Genomic DNA, 16,852 nt, shown 5'->3' on the forward strand with positions numbered 1-16,852 from the left:
CTGCTCAGAGGTCTGAATGCTACAGGAAGGTGGTACCACCGCTTGAGAACAAGCCCTTTTCCTCTCCCTGCTCCAGTCCTAGGCTATCTGCTATTGGCTGAACATGGAAGAAGCTATTCTTTGGGCAACCTCAGGGAGGGTGACTGGTGGAAGAAGTCCGGGCTCACACTGGGCTCAGATGGTGACCGGTTAATAGAGCTGAGCTACAGCAGGCGATTCCAGCTTGGCCACCGCAGCTGTGAGGTCTTGAGCAAGTGCTCTTGCTTTCTGTGTCCTTGTACTTTACCTGCAAAATAGGGATGTGACTGGCCAGCCCCTAAGGTCTTCAGCAGGATTTACCTGGGTAAACTAAGTACTTAAAATCTATGCCCAAGATGGTAAGCACTGCACAATTTTTTAAAATCTGTAAGGTTAATGCCCACCTCATACAGTTTTGAGGAAGATGAACTACGTGTTGGGGTGACTTATTTCCATCATCATCCTTAGGGGAGCTTGGGTAGGGGCCAGGCATGGAGCTGGGACCTGCTTCGGGCAGAGTGCTCACACCTATAACCCCAGCACTTTGGGAGGCCAAGGTGGGTGGATCCCCTGAGGTCAGAAGTTTGAGACCAGCCTGGCTGAAAATCCATGTCTACGGAAACAAAATTTAGCCAGGCATGATGGCACACACCTGTAGTCCCAGCTACTCAAAAGGCTGCAGTGAGCTGAGGCTATGCCACTGCACTCCAGCCTGGGCAACAGAGTGAGACTCCATCTCAAAAAAATTAAAAAGTACCTACCTCAGAGTTCAAACTAGTTAACATTAGGAAGTGAAGTGCTTGAAACAGTAACACCAAAGATACTCTCCAGTTTCATTATTATTAAAGAATCCATTCAAATGTCAGCACAGCCTCCTATATGGAGGCGTTATGAATCACATCTCCCCAGTTTCTGCAGGCTTTTCCAAGAGTCAAGAACACCTTAGCCTGTTGGCCTCAGTGTATGACAGACACAGAGGAGGCACATCTTTAGCTGATACTTAAAAGAAACTGAGACCCTAAGCCAGCGTGCGCACGCACATGCATGCACGAGAGCTTCGCCTTCTCTGTCATTCTGCAGTGACCGGAGAGCAAGAGCTCCCACCTCCCTTCAAGATATTGTGCCCAACCCGGGCACTAAGGCCTCTTTAAAGCATGGCACCTCCACGAGAGGGCTACAGCCACATATATTCCACCTGGCAGGTGGCCAGCATGAGCACGTGAACCACAGCAGGGACAGGGTGCCCCGGCCAGCCCCGATGCCCTCCACACTAACAGGGACGGAAGCCCTCTCCAACTGTGTGTGCTGCAGTGGCCACGCCTCCAGCAGCATTCATTCCACCATGCCTGGGCCGGTTAGCACCAGTGCAGAAGACAGTGAGCCGGCTCCAGACAACAGCGATGGAGGAAAGGTCCTACATTCACGCTCCTGACACGTGGACAAGGTGAGGGGCTGTAATGGCTCTGGCAGCATTTTAAAGATGGGAAAGTAGCAGACACCCACACATGAAGGCAGGAGAGCCCCAACTGTGGTGGAAATGGCTCCGGAAGGGCAGGGCCAAGCCTAGCTCGACACCCCAGAGCCCAGGAAAAGCCAAGACCAAGGAGGAAGCCCGAGGGAGGAGCGCCCCAGTCCCCAGGGGCCAGGCCTCGTGCAGTGGTGCAAGTGATGCTCCCCTCTGTGCAGCCCCGCCCTCTGCCTTGCTGAGCTTCCAGCTGCGAGGATCTCGGGCCGAGGCGTGCAAGGGGGAGTCAGGTCTCTATCTCAGGGAGCTATCAGATGAGACATCACGGTCTGAGTCCTCAGTCTCGCTTGGCGGCGGCGGCGGCGGGTCGCTAAGCGGGACCGCAGAGAAAGCAGGAGACTTTCTAGAAAAAAACACCAGTTGTCAACCTTGGGGCAGGCAGGAATCCTGAAGTCGGCACTCCTCTTCCTGCCGCCTCATCCTCTGGCAGCAGGTGAGGAGCACCAGAGGCGAGGGCGGGGCAGCAGAAGGGCAGCCGGAAGGGAACGCATTCCAACCCCGCCCTGACTGGGAAATGGGCCCCGCCTATGTCTTGGGAACTCAAGAGGCTGACGTCAGGTGCGGTGGCTCACACCGGTAATCCCAGCATGGGAGGCTGAGGCGGTTGGTGCGGGGTGGGGGTGGGGGTGCGGGGCAGGGCGGGTGAGGCGGAGGGGAATTACGAGGTCAGGAGATCGAGACCATCCTGCCTAGCACGGTGAAACCCCGTCGCTACTAAAACACGGCTTGCGGGTGGTGGTGCAAGCCTGTATTCCCAGCTACTCCGGATGCTGAAGCAGGGGAATTGCTTGAACCCGGGAGGCGGAGGTTGCAGTGAGCCAAGATTGTGCAACTGCACTCCAGCCTGGTGACAAAGTAAGACTTTGTCTCACACACACACCCAAAAAACCTGCCCCTTCTGTTTCTTGACAGTATTTTTGATTTTTTTTTTTTTTTTTTTTTTTTTTACGATGGAGTCTAGCTCTGTTGCCCAGGCTGGAGTGCAGTAGTGCAATCTCGGCTTACTGCAACCTCTGCCTCCAAGTTCAAGCGATTCTCCTGCCTCAGCCTCCCAAGTAGCTGAGATTAAAGGTGCTTATTTATTTATTTATTTATTGGTATTTTTAGTAGAGATGAGGTTTCACTGTGTTGGCCAGACTGGTCTCAAACTCCTGACCTTATGATCCACTCACCTCGGCCTCCCAAAGTGCTGGGATGATAAACGTGAGCCACCACACCTGGCCCCTTCTTGCCAGTGTTTGTTTTGTTTTGTTTTTGTTTTTTGAGACGGAGTTTCGCTCTTGTTGCCCGGGCTGGAGTGCAATGGCGCGATCTCGGCTCACCGCAACCTCCGCCTCCTGGGTTCAGGCAATTCTCCTGCCTCAGCCTCCTGAGTAGCTGGGATTACAGGCACGCGCCACCATGCCCAGCTAATTTTTTGTATTTTTAGTAGAGACGGGGTTTCATCATGTTGACCAGGATGGTCTCGATCTCTTGACCTTGTGATCCATCCGCCTCGGCCTCCCAAAGTGCTGGGATTACAGGCATGAGCCAGCGCGCCCAGCCTCTTGCAAGTTTTTAAACTGCCTCTAACCAGAGGAATCACCAGAGCTGGTGGCCTTGGGAGGCTTCAGCCCTCCGGCCATGAATAGACCATGTCATCCAACTGCCAAGGGGGAAGAGAGCTGTGGGTCTGGGCCAGCCACACCAGGTGACTCCCAAAGGGCAGCTCCGCACCAAGATGTGACCCAGTCACTGCCTGAGGGTCTTCGGGGCTGTGTTCCGCCCTTTCTCCTCCCTGTGTCCCCCTGGAAGGCTGCAGACCTCAGGGGAGGCGCCTACCGGTCTCCGGACTGGGTGATGAGCCGGCGGCAGGTCTCCATCTGCACGTCCAGGCCGCGCTTCATGCTGCACATCTCCATGTACTCGTGCAGGTGCCGGTTCATGTCATTCTTGGCCGTGGCCAGCTCCAGCTGTGGTGGGGCAGGCAGGGCCATCGGGGTTAGTTGGTGGGGTTCACAGTGCCTCTGTGCCCCCCGCCAGGAGGCTAACACACCAAGGGCAGTGGCTGGGCTGGGAGCCGAGGCAGCCACTGCTGAAGGCTGATTTTAAAATAAATCGGACCGAGGCAGAAGGCACCAAATACACTATTATTTCCTCTGGTTTTCCTGGAAATCTCTGTCCATGGAGGAATGTAAAGGTACTGCTGCAGGCTGCATTCAGACTAAAGGTCAGTGTGGGCAGGATGGAGCAGATCCACAGGCCTCCAGGGCCACATCGGTTCCTGCTGGGCTCAGCTCACCCCTCATCCACTGTGCTGTGCTGACTGCACTGTGAGCTCATTTAAGGGTTGGCCACAGCTTCCTCATCCCTGCAGACCCAGACCTCGACAGGATTTAACTCACTCTGTGAAATGCCCATGAGACCTGGGACACACAAGAAGCCTGGCTCATTGCTGAAAGGGGCCCAATCCTCTTCCCGTCACTTTATTTCCTCACCTAAAAGCCATTTTCAGACACTAAAAGGAAGACTCCCATGTTGGAGGTGCCACTGATTCTAAGATGTGTCCTGACTTCAGAAATGTCACATGTGGAAAACATGGGGCTCAGAATCAAAGAAATCCAGTCTCCCTCCCAGGGCCCATTCTGCAGCCCAGGCTCTGAGGCAAACCGAGAGGCAGGGCCCAGGCAGCACAAGCTCTGGGCTGGGGACAGTCGACTGCCTCTCTTCGGTTTGGGTACAAAGGGCAAGGGCCATAAGGGGAGGCAAAATGAAACTGCCTGGAGGTGACCTTTGTGACTGCCTGAGCAAGAGGACGGGGAGGGTGCCAGCTGTGATCACCTGGATTGGACATTGGTGGTGGGAACTTAAAGAAGGAAACAGGCCACAAGGCCAGACAACAGTAATGGTCAGGACACTGACATGTGGGGTGAGATGGCAGCTGGGTGGGTGAGAAGCCCTAGTGAGGACAGCTCTAGTGGCAGCCTTGGCTGCCACAGTAGTGGGAGGAGCAGGACACAGTTTGACTGTTCAGCTCAGGGAGAAAGCACAGTGCTACCAGCTCTTACTCAGGTCAGCTGCCTATACCCCAATTTCTCTACCTTGGAAAAGCCAGAGTGCAGGGGGCTGGGTTATGGAACCATCACTCAGGGAGACTGGGAAGAAGAAAATGAACCAAATATATTCTACTGAAATACAAGGCTAGTACTGCCACCAGTAGTCTGCATATTCTATGTCCCCACTTAATTCACAAATTTACAGCAGGAACGCGGTCAAGAGATGTCCTTGATAAGCTACCTTGAAAACTGCAGGCTTGCTATGTGACCAGACTTGGGGGTGAGATGGGAGGAGACAGAGAGGAAAGGAGGAGTGGGGAAGAACTGCCTCCTGCAGAGGAACTGTCCTTGCTCCATCTGAGTGACCCTGAGATAAAAGGTCACAAAGATAAAGGCACCTGGGGTATTCCTGAGGTCAGCAAGTCCCCCTGAAGGTTCCCCTAACACAGAAGTCCTCAACCCCCAGGCCACAAACCGGTACCTGTCTGTGGCCTGTCAGGAACCAGGCCCGACAGCAGGAGGTGAGCAGTGGATTTACAGCTGCTCCCTGTCACTGGCATTACCACCTGAGCCCCGCCTCCTGTCAGATCCGCAGCAGCATTAGATTCTCACGGGAGCGGGAACCCTATGGTGAACTGCGCATATGAGGAATCCAGGCTGCACGCTCCTTATGAGAATCTAATGCCTGATGATCTGTCACTGTCTCCCGTCACCCCCAGACAGGACTGTCTAGTTGCAGGAAAACAAGCTCAGGGCTCCCACTGAGTCCACATTATGGTGACCTGTATAATTATTTCATTTTATAACTGAAAATGAAATAATTTTCAGTAAAAAAATGAAATAATTATACAAGTCATAACTGTATTAACAAGAATGTAATAATAATAGAAATAAAGTGCACAAACCAAAACGGTGGCTCACGCCTGTAATCCCAGCACTTTGGGAGGCCAAGGCAGGCAGATCACCTGAGGTCGGCAGTTCAAGCAAGACCAGCCTGACCAATGTGGAGAAACCCCGTCTCTACTAAAAATACAAAATTAGCCACGTGTGGCAGCGCGAGCCTGTATTCCCAGCTACTCAGGAGGCTAAAGCAGGAGAATCACTTGAACCAGGGAGGCGGAGGTTGCAGTGAGTCGAAATCGTGCCATTGCACTCCAGCCTGGGCAACAGGGTAAGACACCGTCTCAAAAATGAAATAAATAAAAATAAAGTGCACAGCCGGGCGCGGTGGCTCACGCCTGTAATCCCAGCACTCTGGGAGGCCAAGGCGGGTGGATCACGAGGTCAAGAGATCGAAACCAACCTGGTCAACATGGTGAAACCCCGTCTCTACTAAAAATACAAAAAATTAGCTGGGCATGGTGGCGCGTGCCTATAATCCCAGCTACTCAGGCGCCTGAGGCAGGAGAATTGCCTGAACCCAGGAGGCAGAGGTTGCGGTGAGCTGAGATCACGCCATTGCACTCCAGCCTGGGTAACAAGAGCGAAACTCCATCTCAAAAAAAAATAAATATAATGTGCTTGAATCATCCTGAAACCATTCCCCACTCAGGTCAGTGCAAAAACTGCCTTCCAAAAAACCAGTCCCTGGTACTATAAAGATTGGGGACTGCTGCCCTAACCTTTGTACTGGGAGAGAGGGGGAATCAGATGACTTGAAAATACCTTTTTTTTTTTGAGACAGAGTCTCACTCTGTCACCCAGGCTGGAGTGCAGTGGCACATTCTGGGCTCACTGCAGCCTCCACCTCCCAGATTCCAGCGATTCTCCTGCCTCAGTCTCCCAAATAACTGGGATTACAGGCACCCACGACAACACCTGGCTAATTTTTGTATTTTTAGTAGAGACAGGGTTTCACCATGTTGGTGGCCAGGCTGCTCTTGAACTCCTGATCTCAAGTGATCCACCTGCCTTGGCCTCCCAAAGGGCTGGGATTACAGGGGTGAGCCACTGCACCCAGCAGAAAATAGCTTCAAAGGCATGACTCCATTTAGGATATTCTTTTGGTTCATTCAGATCGTGTTTTACACTGGGCACTTGAGGTCCAGGGAGACTAAGGAGAGATGGCAGCCCGAGATCTCTTCTTCACGCAGATGGCTGCGCAAAGGCCCCGATTTGGTTGAAGGTACAACGAAAACACCTGACCTTAAATCCACCAACCAAAAGAGGGAGGCAATAGCGAGCCGGGTAGACAGGAGAGTGGGGAGGATTGGTTTCCCTTGCCATGTCTTTAGGTAGCAGCACAAATCCAGGAAACCTCGTCTACCTGGCCAAGAAATCCAGGTTTGCTTGCAGGACAGTTTGATGTGTGTTGGGGGAATTCCTATGTAGAAAAATAATTTCCCAACTTCCTTCTCAAACACATCCAGTGTGAGAGCAGTAAGGGTAAAGCCACTCCCTCCTTATCCACTTTTCCACTTTCCATAGCTTCAGGTACCAGAGGTAAACCTTGATCTGCAAATATGAAATGAAAGATTCCAGAAATAAGCAATTCCTAAGTTTTAAATTGCATGCTGTTCTGAGTGGCCTGATAAAATCTCACTCTAGACTGAGCACAGTAGCTCACGCCTGTAATCTCAGCACTTTGGGAGGCCAAGGCAGGCGGATCACCTGAGGTCAGGAGTTCGAGACCAGCCTAACCAAAATGGAGAAACCCCATCTCTACTAAACCTCACTCTCTCCAGCCCAAAACATGAGCCCTCCCTCTGTCCCAAAGATCCACACTGTCTACCCTGCCTGCCCTTTAGGCACTTAGTAGCCATCTCAGAGATCACACTGACCGTCACGGTATCACAGTGCCTGTGTTGAAGGAATCCTTATTTCTACTTCATAATGGCCCGAAAGCACAAGAGGAGTGATGCTGGTAATTTGGATATGCCAAAGAAAAGCCAAAATGTGCTTCCACTAAGTGAAAAGGTAAAACTTTTCAACTTAATAAGAAAAAGAATCCTATGCTGAGGTTGCTAAGATCTATAGTAAGAATGAATCTCCTATCTGTGAAATTGTAAAGAAGGAAAAACAAATTTGTGCCAGTTTTTCTGTTACACCCCGAACTGCAAAAATTACTGCCACAGTGCATGCAAAGTGCTTAGTTAAGATAGAAAAGGCACTGAATGTGTAGGTGGAAGACATGAAAAGAAATAGGTTCCATTGACAGCAACTGGACCCAAACTATCAGGGGTTCGGTGCTATCTTTGGTTTCAGGCATCCATTGGCGGATGCCTGTAGATAAGAGGGGACTATGGTATGAATCTGCCACATGGGCTTGAAGAGAGGTTGAAAGTCAGAGAAGGCACCAGGCCTCTCCCCGAGTCAGAGCATCTGGAAATAACCATCTCACCAGGGCAGGAGAGCTCATGCGCATCCTGTCCATCCCTCCTCCCACAGCAACCTCCATTCTGTGGTTCCACAAATCCTTCTTGCAGCTCCTAAAGCTTGTACTTTAAGGCACCACTTGCCTCTAGGTACCTCTAGAAGGTACTTCAGGGCTCAGGGAAAAGCCTGGAGATTTCTCTGTTACCTCAAAGGCTAAGTGAGTGGAAGAAACAGAATGTCCAAGTCCATCTCTGAGTGCTACGGCACTGACAGTGTTCATAATAAAACAGTCCCCACTACGGTACACTCACTATGAGCCAGACATTGCCCTAAGCTCTATATGTGCATTATTTCATCTGATCTTCTAAACAATCCTACAGGGGAAGTTTTGTTAAATTCCTCATTTTACAAATAAAGAGGCTGGGCACCGTGGCTCGTGCCTGTAATCCCAACACTTTGTGAAGCCGAATTGGGAGGTTGCTTGAACCCAGAAGTTTGAGGCCAGCCTGGAAAACAAGTGAGACCCTGTCTCTATAAAATATTAAAAAATTAGCTGGATGTGGTGGCACACGCTTGTGGTCTCAGCTGCTCAGGAGGCTGAGGTAGGAGGATTGCTTGGATCCAGGAGATGGAGGCTGCAGTGAGCCTGGAGTGACAGAGCAAGATCATGTCAGAAAGAAAGAAAAGGAAGAAAGGAGGGAGGGGGAAAGAAAAGAAAAGAAAGAGGGAGGGAGGGAAGGAAGAAAAGAAGGATGGAAGGAAGAAGGAAAGGGAAGGAAGGAAGGGAGGGAGGGAGGGAGGGAGGGAGGGAGGGAGGGAGGGAAGGAAGGGAGGGAGGGAGGGAGGGAGGGAGGGAGGGAGGGAGGAAGGAAGGAAGGAAGGAAGAGGTACAGGGGCTGGGCACATGGCTCATGTCTGTAATTCCAGCACTTTGAGAGGCTGAAGCAGGAGGATCACTTGAGCCCAAGAATTTAAGACCTGCCTGGGAAACACAGGGAGACCCCCATCTCTACAAAAGAAAAAATTAAAAACTAGCTGACTGTGGTAGTGCACGCCTATGGTCCCAGCTACTCAGAAGGCTGGGGTGGGAGGATCACTCCAGCCTAGGCAACAGAGTGAAACAGAGTGAGACTTTGTCTCAAGGAAAAAAAAAAAGAAAGAAAGTAACTGACTCAGCGGGAACAAGTAACTTGTTACAAGTTCAGAGTGATTCTAAGTGACAGAGCTGAGATTTGAGCCAACATCTGTCTGCTTTCAGAGTCTTCAGAGCCCACCGGAAGGAGTACAGCTGAGAGGCCACTCCTCCCAAGACCCTGGTCTCCAAGGTCCCTCAGGAGGGATGAGGCCACTGTGCCTGCAGCCCCACTCAAAACCCTCTGTGACACTGTGCGCCTGGCTTCTGCCCCCGCCCTTACCTCTATCTGGTCAATGGTCTCCTGATACTCCTTCTCCCGGGTTTTGAACAAGGACTCCGTATCTTTAATCACCTTCTCCAGGCTGTCTTCCTGCTGCTGGAGTAGAAAGGGAAGCGAGGAAGGCCAGCCAGGGAGGGAGGGATGGGATGGGGCGCATTCCACAGGGCCAAGTCAGGGGGAGAGAGAGAGAAAGACCGGTTAAAGAAACTGGAGAAAGGAAAGCCACAGGACCAAGGAAGAGGGGAGACGCAGGTAGAGGATGACAGCCACATGGGGGGACAGAGCGAGGAGTGCAGGGAGGGAGGCCGGGCGTCGGGCTGGAGGCAGAGCCAGAGGGCCCTGAGGCCGGGAGCAGAGGTTACCTCTCCCTGGGCCTCTGCAGCTGCCATGGCATAGCCTGAGAAATCCTCCCAAAGCAGCAGGGTCTCCTCAGTCTCCTCCCAAGTCAGGCTGTCACAGTCGTCCTCAAAATCATACTCCCTCCTAGAGACAGGGAACCCGGGTGTCAGGGCGGGCGGGGCCTCGTCCTGGCGGGGGCCTGGGGAGCTCCGGCCTCCTGGGCTGCTGTGGCGTGGGTGCTGCGGGCCCACGGCCTGCGGACTCACAGCTGGCTGAGCATGCGCTGCACCTCCTCGTTGATGCTGAGGGCTGTGCTCTCCTCCTCATCCCCATCGGGCTGGCGGGGCCCCTCACTCTCCGACAGGGAGGTGTCCTCCTCGACGGCAGCCTTGCGCTCCCGCTTCCGCCCCCCCATGGATGGGACCTTAATGGGAGACAAGTGCAGAGACTACAGAGACGAGGCCGGGTGCATGAGGAGAAAGGGCGGGAGCGGGAGGCCGGGCAGAGAGGGCGGGCAGGGGGGAGAAGCGTGAACCAGCAGGAAGGGTGGGGCAGACAGAGAGAGAAGTCACAGTTACAATGACAGGAACAGAAACACGGACAGTCACCAAGGGCCAGACACACAGACACACAGCGGGGGCCGGGGCTGCAGACTGAGAAGGCAGAACAAGAAGAAATAGAGAGAGAGCGGTCAGACGAGGGAGGAAGGGCCTGTTAGGGCCGCAGTCAGATATGCATGATGGCTCAAGAGGAATTGTTTTTTCTAAAAAAAGCCTTTTTGATTAAATGACTCAACTAAAAAAAAAAAAAAAAAGCTTTCGGCTGCAAGGAGGATGAGGGTGCAATGTGCACAAAGGAGAACCTGAATCACATCCAGATCTGGAAAGCGGGGCAGAAGGGAGAGAAAGAAATGCAGTCAAGAGCACGAGAGAGAGAGAGAGAGAAGAGAGAGAGAGAAAGAGAAAGGGGGAAAAGCAAGGAAAAGAGAGAGGGGAGAAAAAAATCTGTGCTGAAGAGCCCAGCAGGCCCAAACTGAGGGCCAGGAGGCCTAGGCAGCTTAGAAACTGGGACTGGGACATTAATAAGCTTGCATGAGATCAAACTAACCAGCTTCTTCTGTGGAGGAAGCAAGAGAGAAGATGAGAGGAAGAGAGGAGAGGAAGCAGACAGAGGAGAGAGGGGGGGAAGGGAGAGACGGCGTTAGAGATAGCTTCCACAATGCCCCTCCTGATGCTGCTCCTTGCCCCCCAGCCTAGCCCCGCAAGGGCCCCAGGTGCCAGGATAAGGCTCCCCAAGTGGAAGGCAGGGCCTGTGTTCCAGTCCAGCCACCGAGGAAGCATCCACCTGCCCCACCCACCCCTGAGAGCGGAGGCAGCTTCGTCCTCACCTGGAACATCTGGATCATGTCCTCACAGTTGCGCTGCTGAGCCACGTCGCAGAGCTTGGCGGTGATGTCGATGCGACGGCAGATGTCCATATCCACCTTCATGGCTTTCTCCTGGATCTTGGTATCCAGCTCCGACAGGTTCTGTCCAGGGAACGCAGGGAACAGTGAGGAGGCACCCAGTTCTCCAGACAAGGACGAATAAGGCCTGGCAAGGTCCTCATCCTCCCACCACATTGTACCAGTGCCTCTTCCATGGAGTCTCCCTGAGCTGAAGGCACCCCTCTTCCTGGGTGGCAGTGGCCTCCCCACAGCACTGTGAATATGCTGGGCATGGCAGCTCCGACCACCGCTCCCTGGCCAAACGGAAGCCCTGGAGGGCACGGCCAGTGCCGGGGCCACATAGGGGCTCCCTGGTTCAGCAGTCCTCATCCTCCTGGAACTTAGATTCCCAGAGAGAAAGAGACTCCTGGGAATTATAAGCGTGGAGAAAGGACTGTAATAATCGCAACAGCTAACACTCTTCCAGCTAACGCTGCATGCCAGGCACTGTCCTAAGTTCATGATCGCCTTCACAATACTCCTGCAGAGTGCACGCCTTTCCTTCCCCACATCGCAGGTGAGGCCTCAGAGGCTGAGGAATTGGCCCAGGGCCCCAGCGCCAGCCGCAGAGCCTCCACCCCAGAAGCCACTCACTAACTGCTCTGCAACCCCAGGCCCTCAGAAGCTGCGCCACCTCTGAGACGCAACACCAAGACTTTTGTTCCTTCTCTTTCTCTGGAGTTGGGGGTAGCTAGGGGGAAAGGGAAGGGGAGCAAAGAGAAGGGGAGGAGGCAGGGACAGGACGCCAACAGGCCAACTCTAGAAGGGCCTGCTGCTCTGGCCTGAGAAGCCTCACGCTGACCCTCAGGGAAGCCTGGGGCTGCACTCACGTTACTCATGAGCCCCTTGAAGACCACCAGCTCAGCCTTCAACTGTTCCACCTTCAGTGCCAGCTCCTCCTGGCAGGCATCAGCCTCCTGGGCTTCCTGCAGTTGGGAGAAACCCTGATGTTAGTGGCCCTGCTGAGGTGGGAAGGAGGTAAAGATGACAAGGAGGGACAGGGAGATGGATGATGCCAGGGTCGTGGCCAGACAGGGCACCCAGGGAAGCACGGGCAGTGGGCGGGGCACACCCTCACCTCCTGGAGCTCATTGACACGATCTTGCAGCTGGATCCGCACCGTGTACTCCTCTTCCCACCTGACAGACAGGGAAGGGCGGAGAAAGCTTAGGGACAGAGTCCTTCCCTGCCCCCATGGCTCCCTGTCCCCACCTCTCTGGTTCAGGCCTCAGACCCCAGTTCTGGTTCCCTGGATGGGGAGGAGCAGGGCACGGGAATGCCTGGCCAGCCAGCCGGTGGCCAACTGCAGCTGTCGCGTGGCTCCGTGCTTCCTGACGGGCGTCGAGCTCGCCAGCTGCCTTCCCAGAACCTCCGGGTCGCACACCAGGAGCTCTGTTTGAGCAACCGCTGCAGCTCCGGTCCTCGGTGGCGCCCATCCCCGCTCAGGCCCCAGCTCAGCCGACTGCCTGGCTGGCCTCATCGCCCACCTCCTGCCCACACCAGACCACCAGGTCCACCCAGCCCAGTCTCCCACCTTCAGTCGCACAGATCCGGGCTCCCGCCTCCTGCCCGCACCAGAACAGAGCTGGTCGAGCCCGCTGCCCTGCCTCTTGTGGTATCATTTAACCCTGTAAAAGCATCTGCAGGACACATACTGTATCAACAGAGTGGGTCAAGAGCCTGATAGAAGACACTCAAAGTCCTTCCCCACAAGCTCCAGATACTGCCCACCCAGAGCCTCCTCTAAGTGAGCCATGGAGAGGTGACCAGCCTGGCTCAGAGGCCAGAAGTTCCCCAGCAGCATGACAGCAGTGGACACACGAGCCTGGGGTTACTAGCACTCAAACCCAGAGGGAAAGTAGAGTATGTAAAGGGGCCCAGTGAGTACAGTGGATGAGCACGCGAAGCAGCCTCTCCCGGGACCCAGAATTCAGAGACTAAGACCGCAGCGGTCTGGATGACAGTGGGCCACAGCACAGGGCGCTAGGTAGCGCATGCTTCCCAGAGCCAGCTTTGTCACGTCTCATCGGCCATGGCAGGCGGTGCATACTCCATTCCATCACAGAGATGGAAGCCGGGGCAATGCACTCCTTCGGACCTGCCCTGCAGTCTGCTGGCGAAGGCGCACGTCTCAGACCCTGTTCCTGTGCGCGCATCACTTCTGTCAGCCTGAGAAAGGAAGGGAACTGCACCGAGAGACTTCAACCTAAGATAGGTGGTTAGGAAGGGGCTAGGAAGACAGCAAGAAGATGGAAATCTAACTGGGCAGCTCCGGTAGCCTTGGGTTAAGCCCTTTCGTCCCCTTCCCTCCATCTTCCTTCCTATGTCAGCCTCTGGGTCCCATCGTCTCACTCACAGCCGCACTGCAGCACTCCTAATAATAACTACTCCACACCACCTCGGCTGCCCCTCCCTGCTGGCCAGAGCAGGAGGAGGCAGCCAGCCCAGCCACCACCCTGCTGGCTCCCCACACAGCCCGGCTCCCAGCCTGCCTGGCTCCCAGCCCCCTTCCCGGTGGGTCCCATATGTGCTTCTCCCCTTCCCCCTGGCATTCTCGTGCACACAGTCAGGCCAATAAGGGGCTCGTCACATCAGGTTGTATGTTTTCTTAGCTGAGACCCTTCTCTTTTCTGGGTCTTGGTTTCTTCATCTACAATATGAAGGCACGAAGTGTGGTGTCCTCATGCCCCTGGAGCCCACAAATCCCTGGAGGAAGACGGTAAGCCTGTCAAGGGCATGCCAACCCTGGACAAGATGCGTGAAGGAGGGCAGGAAGGGCTGTCTGACAGTGAGCTCAGTGAAGCCCGGAAGAAGCTTAACTAAGACAGTAGCCAAAGGGTAAGCTTAATGAAATCTTACAGGGTAAAAAATCTGAAAATGGATCATCTGGACACCCACTACAATTCTATTTGCTCTCCAGCCAGACTTCACACAAATAGGTTCATTTTGACCTCTGCTTCCATCTGGTCTCACTGACCAGGTTCCCTTAATATGGGCAGACCTTGAGCGATTTCCATGCATTCTGCATGGACCAAACACCTCTCTTCCAAAAAACTGTACCCCTGACTTGAAGAGAGAAAGCAGGGACCCTTCCTATGTTGGAAAAACGGGGGCTCAAAAAAAGGTCACACTTAAGGCAGGGGAGCTGAAAATAGAACCCAGGAGGCCTTTAGCTACCTCCCAGTTTAGTGCTCAAGCCATCCCAGGCCTTCCAGGCGGAAGACAGGAGTTACAGTGTTGCTATAAAGAGACCAGAATGAGAGCAGGGGATCTGGGGTGGAAGAAGAGTCACTGCCAGTGTCACGTACCAGCTGAGCCTAGCTACAGCCCTCTACACAGCAGTGTGCTGCAGAGTGATGAGCTAATCGGTCTCCAAGGAATAACTCTTTCCTGCCCTGGACAGCTGGATCAAGGACAAACACTCCTTCAGTTAAAAAAAAAAAAAAATGCTCCTGAGAACAGCAGTTGTTCCTGTGGTTATGGATACATTCCAGAACTGTGCCTGTTCCACTGCTGAATGTGGCAGTTAACTCCTGCAGGGGCACAGCAGGCTGGTTCTGGGTGGCACCTGAATAATGATTTCAGGACAACTGAAACGCCCAAGGACATAACTAAGGAAGCCAGCATGAGGACAGGACTCGAACTCAGAAAGCCTGCTAATTTGTGATCTGGTAGACTCCAGGAGGGTAGAGACCCCTGAAGATCTCCCCCCCAACCCAGCAGTCATTTCCTAGAACATTCGGCCAATCCTTACCCAGTGCTGAGCCCCTGCTACACTGGGCTTGCACAGATAGTTCCCAGGCCTGCCCACAAGGGGTCCTAATAGCTGAGATGAGACGGGAGGCCCCCAAACCAAAGCCTCCTCTGACTGTCACTCCCTTCCTCCTCAACCATGGCATGGGTTGGAGTCTGCAAGACACTACCTCTGCTCTCCTGTCCTTTCGGCCTGGTTATCAACCATCTAAGGAACCCTCTTGGTATATAGCCAAGCATATCCCTCTTGGTATCCTGGCAACATATCCCTTCCCCTCGCCCCTTGGGGCCCGGCTTTTCTCAGCCAAATCTTCATCCACCGACTGCACTGGGCCCGCCCCACCGCCTCAAAGTCCTAGTGAGTGTCTGTATCCCAGCTTCTTCCTGCTCAGTTCCTTGCTGGCTCTCCACTCTCCCTCCACTGCTGGGGCTTTATACTGCCAGAGATTCCCCATCAGCCCTGCTTTCCACCCTTACCCTAAGGAATTCCTTTACTCTCTCTTTTCCCACTTTGTTGACCTACTCAAGCAATGGCTTGAAGTCCCGGAACTTTTCCTATGAAGCCAGAGCAGATACCTGGTTTCCATCAATATTCTTTAAGAAACCCTGGGCTGTGAAAGAATCACTCACTGCAGGGTGCGAGCCCCTTCCTCATTACCCCCTTCCATTTTCACTCAATTTAGTCTCCCCAATGTACACTATATCCTTGCCTCCTACTTTTGAAGCTTATGTCACTAAACTGCCCCAGGGCTGAGACTGGTAGGGCTCAGACTCAATACCTTTCACACATCACAAAGCCCGAAGTTAAGCCTAGATGGCACAGAACAAGCCAGAAAAGTAGGAATCGCCCAGTGTTCTGCTCCCAACGTCTTTATTCCTGTCTCGAGTGGGGCTTCTGCATTCTCTGCAGATTCTAGTTCCCAGAATCCAATTCCTTCCAAGCTCCTCATTATACAGCACAAACTTTACTGTCATTCTTTTCACCCCACATTCTTAGGAACCCATACCGACTCCCAGCTGGTAGTGAGTGGCATGACACACACAGGTCTCTGTCCCTACCTCCGCTTGTACTCGTCCCGCTCCCGTTTCACTTTGGCCAGCACGTTGTAGAGTGCGCGGATCTCGGGGGTGATGGTGTCGATCTGGACGCCCACCCCATCCGGGTGCACCCATGACAAGCCAGGTCCTTGTACCAGAGTGGGCTCCAGTCCCGGCCCGAGCCGGCGGGCGTGCGAGAAGGACCAGATGGTGCCCGGCATGAAGCGGGCCGATGAGGAGTAGGCGGTGGAGGTGGAGGTAGAGGACGACGAGAGGCTGGCCGCGGAGGGGGCGAGGGGGCCGGCCGGCGAGCGCGCGGGCGAGCCCAGCACCCGCGCAGACGGGCTGCAGACGGCGGCCGGCCGGGCGCCCAGCGGCAGCCCCAGGGGCCGGATGGGGCTGACGAAGCCGGTCTGCACGGCCTGGTCGCGGCGACCCAGGCCCCGCCGGCCCTGCTTACCCTCCTCCAGCGCTTGCTGCAGCTGCTTCTCCAGCAGCCGGTTCCGGCGCTCCAGCTCGTGCACCTTGGCCAGGAAGCAGCGGAACCGGAGGTTCAGGGTCTTGAGCACGTTGATGTTGGAGCCCAGGTCATTGCGGAGGGCCATGGCGGCAGGCGGGGCCGGGCCGGGCCCGGGTGGCGAGTAGGCGGCAGGGCCGGCAGGCGGAAGAGGCGCCGGGGGCAAGTCTCCTCCCCCGGCGAAGTGGTCGCCTCCCAGTGGGTCCCCCAGCGGCCCGGCCAGGCCCTGCTGCTCCTGCTGTAGGAGGAAGAGATTGGGGCCGAATAACGGATTCATGGCTGCGCCTTCTGCTGGGAGATGCAGACCGGTGCAGGAGCAGGGATGGAGGGCGAGCGAGAAGAGCCAATGCGGCGCCGGCGGGACGGGGCCGACCAATCAGGCGGCTCGGCGGCGGGGCAGAGGTCAGGAGG

General features: G+C 54.5%; 1 protein-coding gene across 3 annotated transcripts; it reads right to left on the reverse strand.

The window, feature by feature from the left end:
- Positions 1-839: 839 nt before the first annotated feature.
- IFFO1 (intermediate filament family orphan 1) lies at positions 840-16,773 on the reverse strand. Of its 3 annotated transcripts, XM_039461595.2 has the most exons (10): positions 15,946-16,773; positions 12,212-12,272; positions 11,964-12,059; positions 11,035-11,175; positions 10,755-10,763; positions 9,914-10,095; positions 9,671-9,791; positions 9,309-9,404; positions 3,365-3,495; positions 840-1,886 (listed from the first exon to the last, which is right to left on the reverse strand). In XM_039461595.2, exons 1-10 carry the CDS (start codon positions 16,716-16,718, stop codon positions 1,778-1,780), a joined length of 1,719 nt encoding a protein of 572 aa, XP_039317529.1. In that variant the 5' UTR covers positions 16,719-16,773; the 3' UTR covers positions 840-1,777. The 3 variants fall into 3 exon arrangements, with proteins under 3 accessions (XP_039317529.1, XP_039317528.1, XP_039317527.1); XM_039461594.2 differs by lacking the exon at positions 10,755-10,763 and having other exon boundaries at positions 9,309-9,401; positions 9,914-10,071; XM_039461593.2 differs by lacking the exon at positions 10,755-10,763 and having other exon boundaries at positions 9,914-10,071.
- Positions 16,774-16,852: the final 79 nt, after the last annotated feature.

Source organism: Saimiri boliviensis, chromosome 7 (assembly GCF_048565385.1).
Source record: "Saimiri boliviensis isolate mSaiBol1 chromosome 7, mSaiBol1.pri, whole genome shotgun sequence".
Lineage (NCBI taxonomy): Eukaryota > Metazoa > Chordata > Mammalia > Primates > Cebidae > Saimiri > Saimiri boliviensis.

Bases quoted from the DNA above. Each gene is read 5' to 3' on its own strand.
- IFFO1 (XM_039461595.2), bottom strand. From the start codon at position 16,718: ATGAATCCGTTATTCGGCCCCAATCTCTTCCTCCTACAGCAGGAGCAG. The intron at 12,273-15,945 runs GTAGGGACAGAG...CCTGTCTGTCAG, and splicing joins CGGGACGAGTACAAGCGGAG to GTGGGAAGAGGAGTACACGG. The intron at 1,887-3,364 runs GTAGGCGCCTCC...GTTTTTTTCTAG, and splicing joins ATCACCCAGTCCGGAGACCG to AAAGTCTCCTGCTTTCTCTG.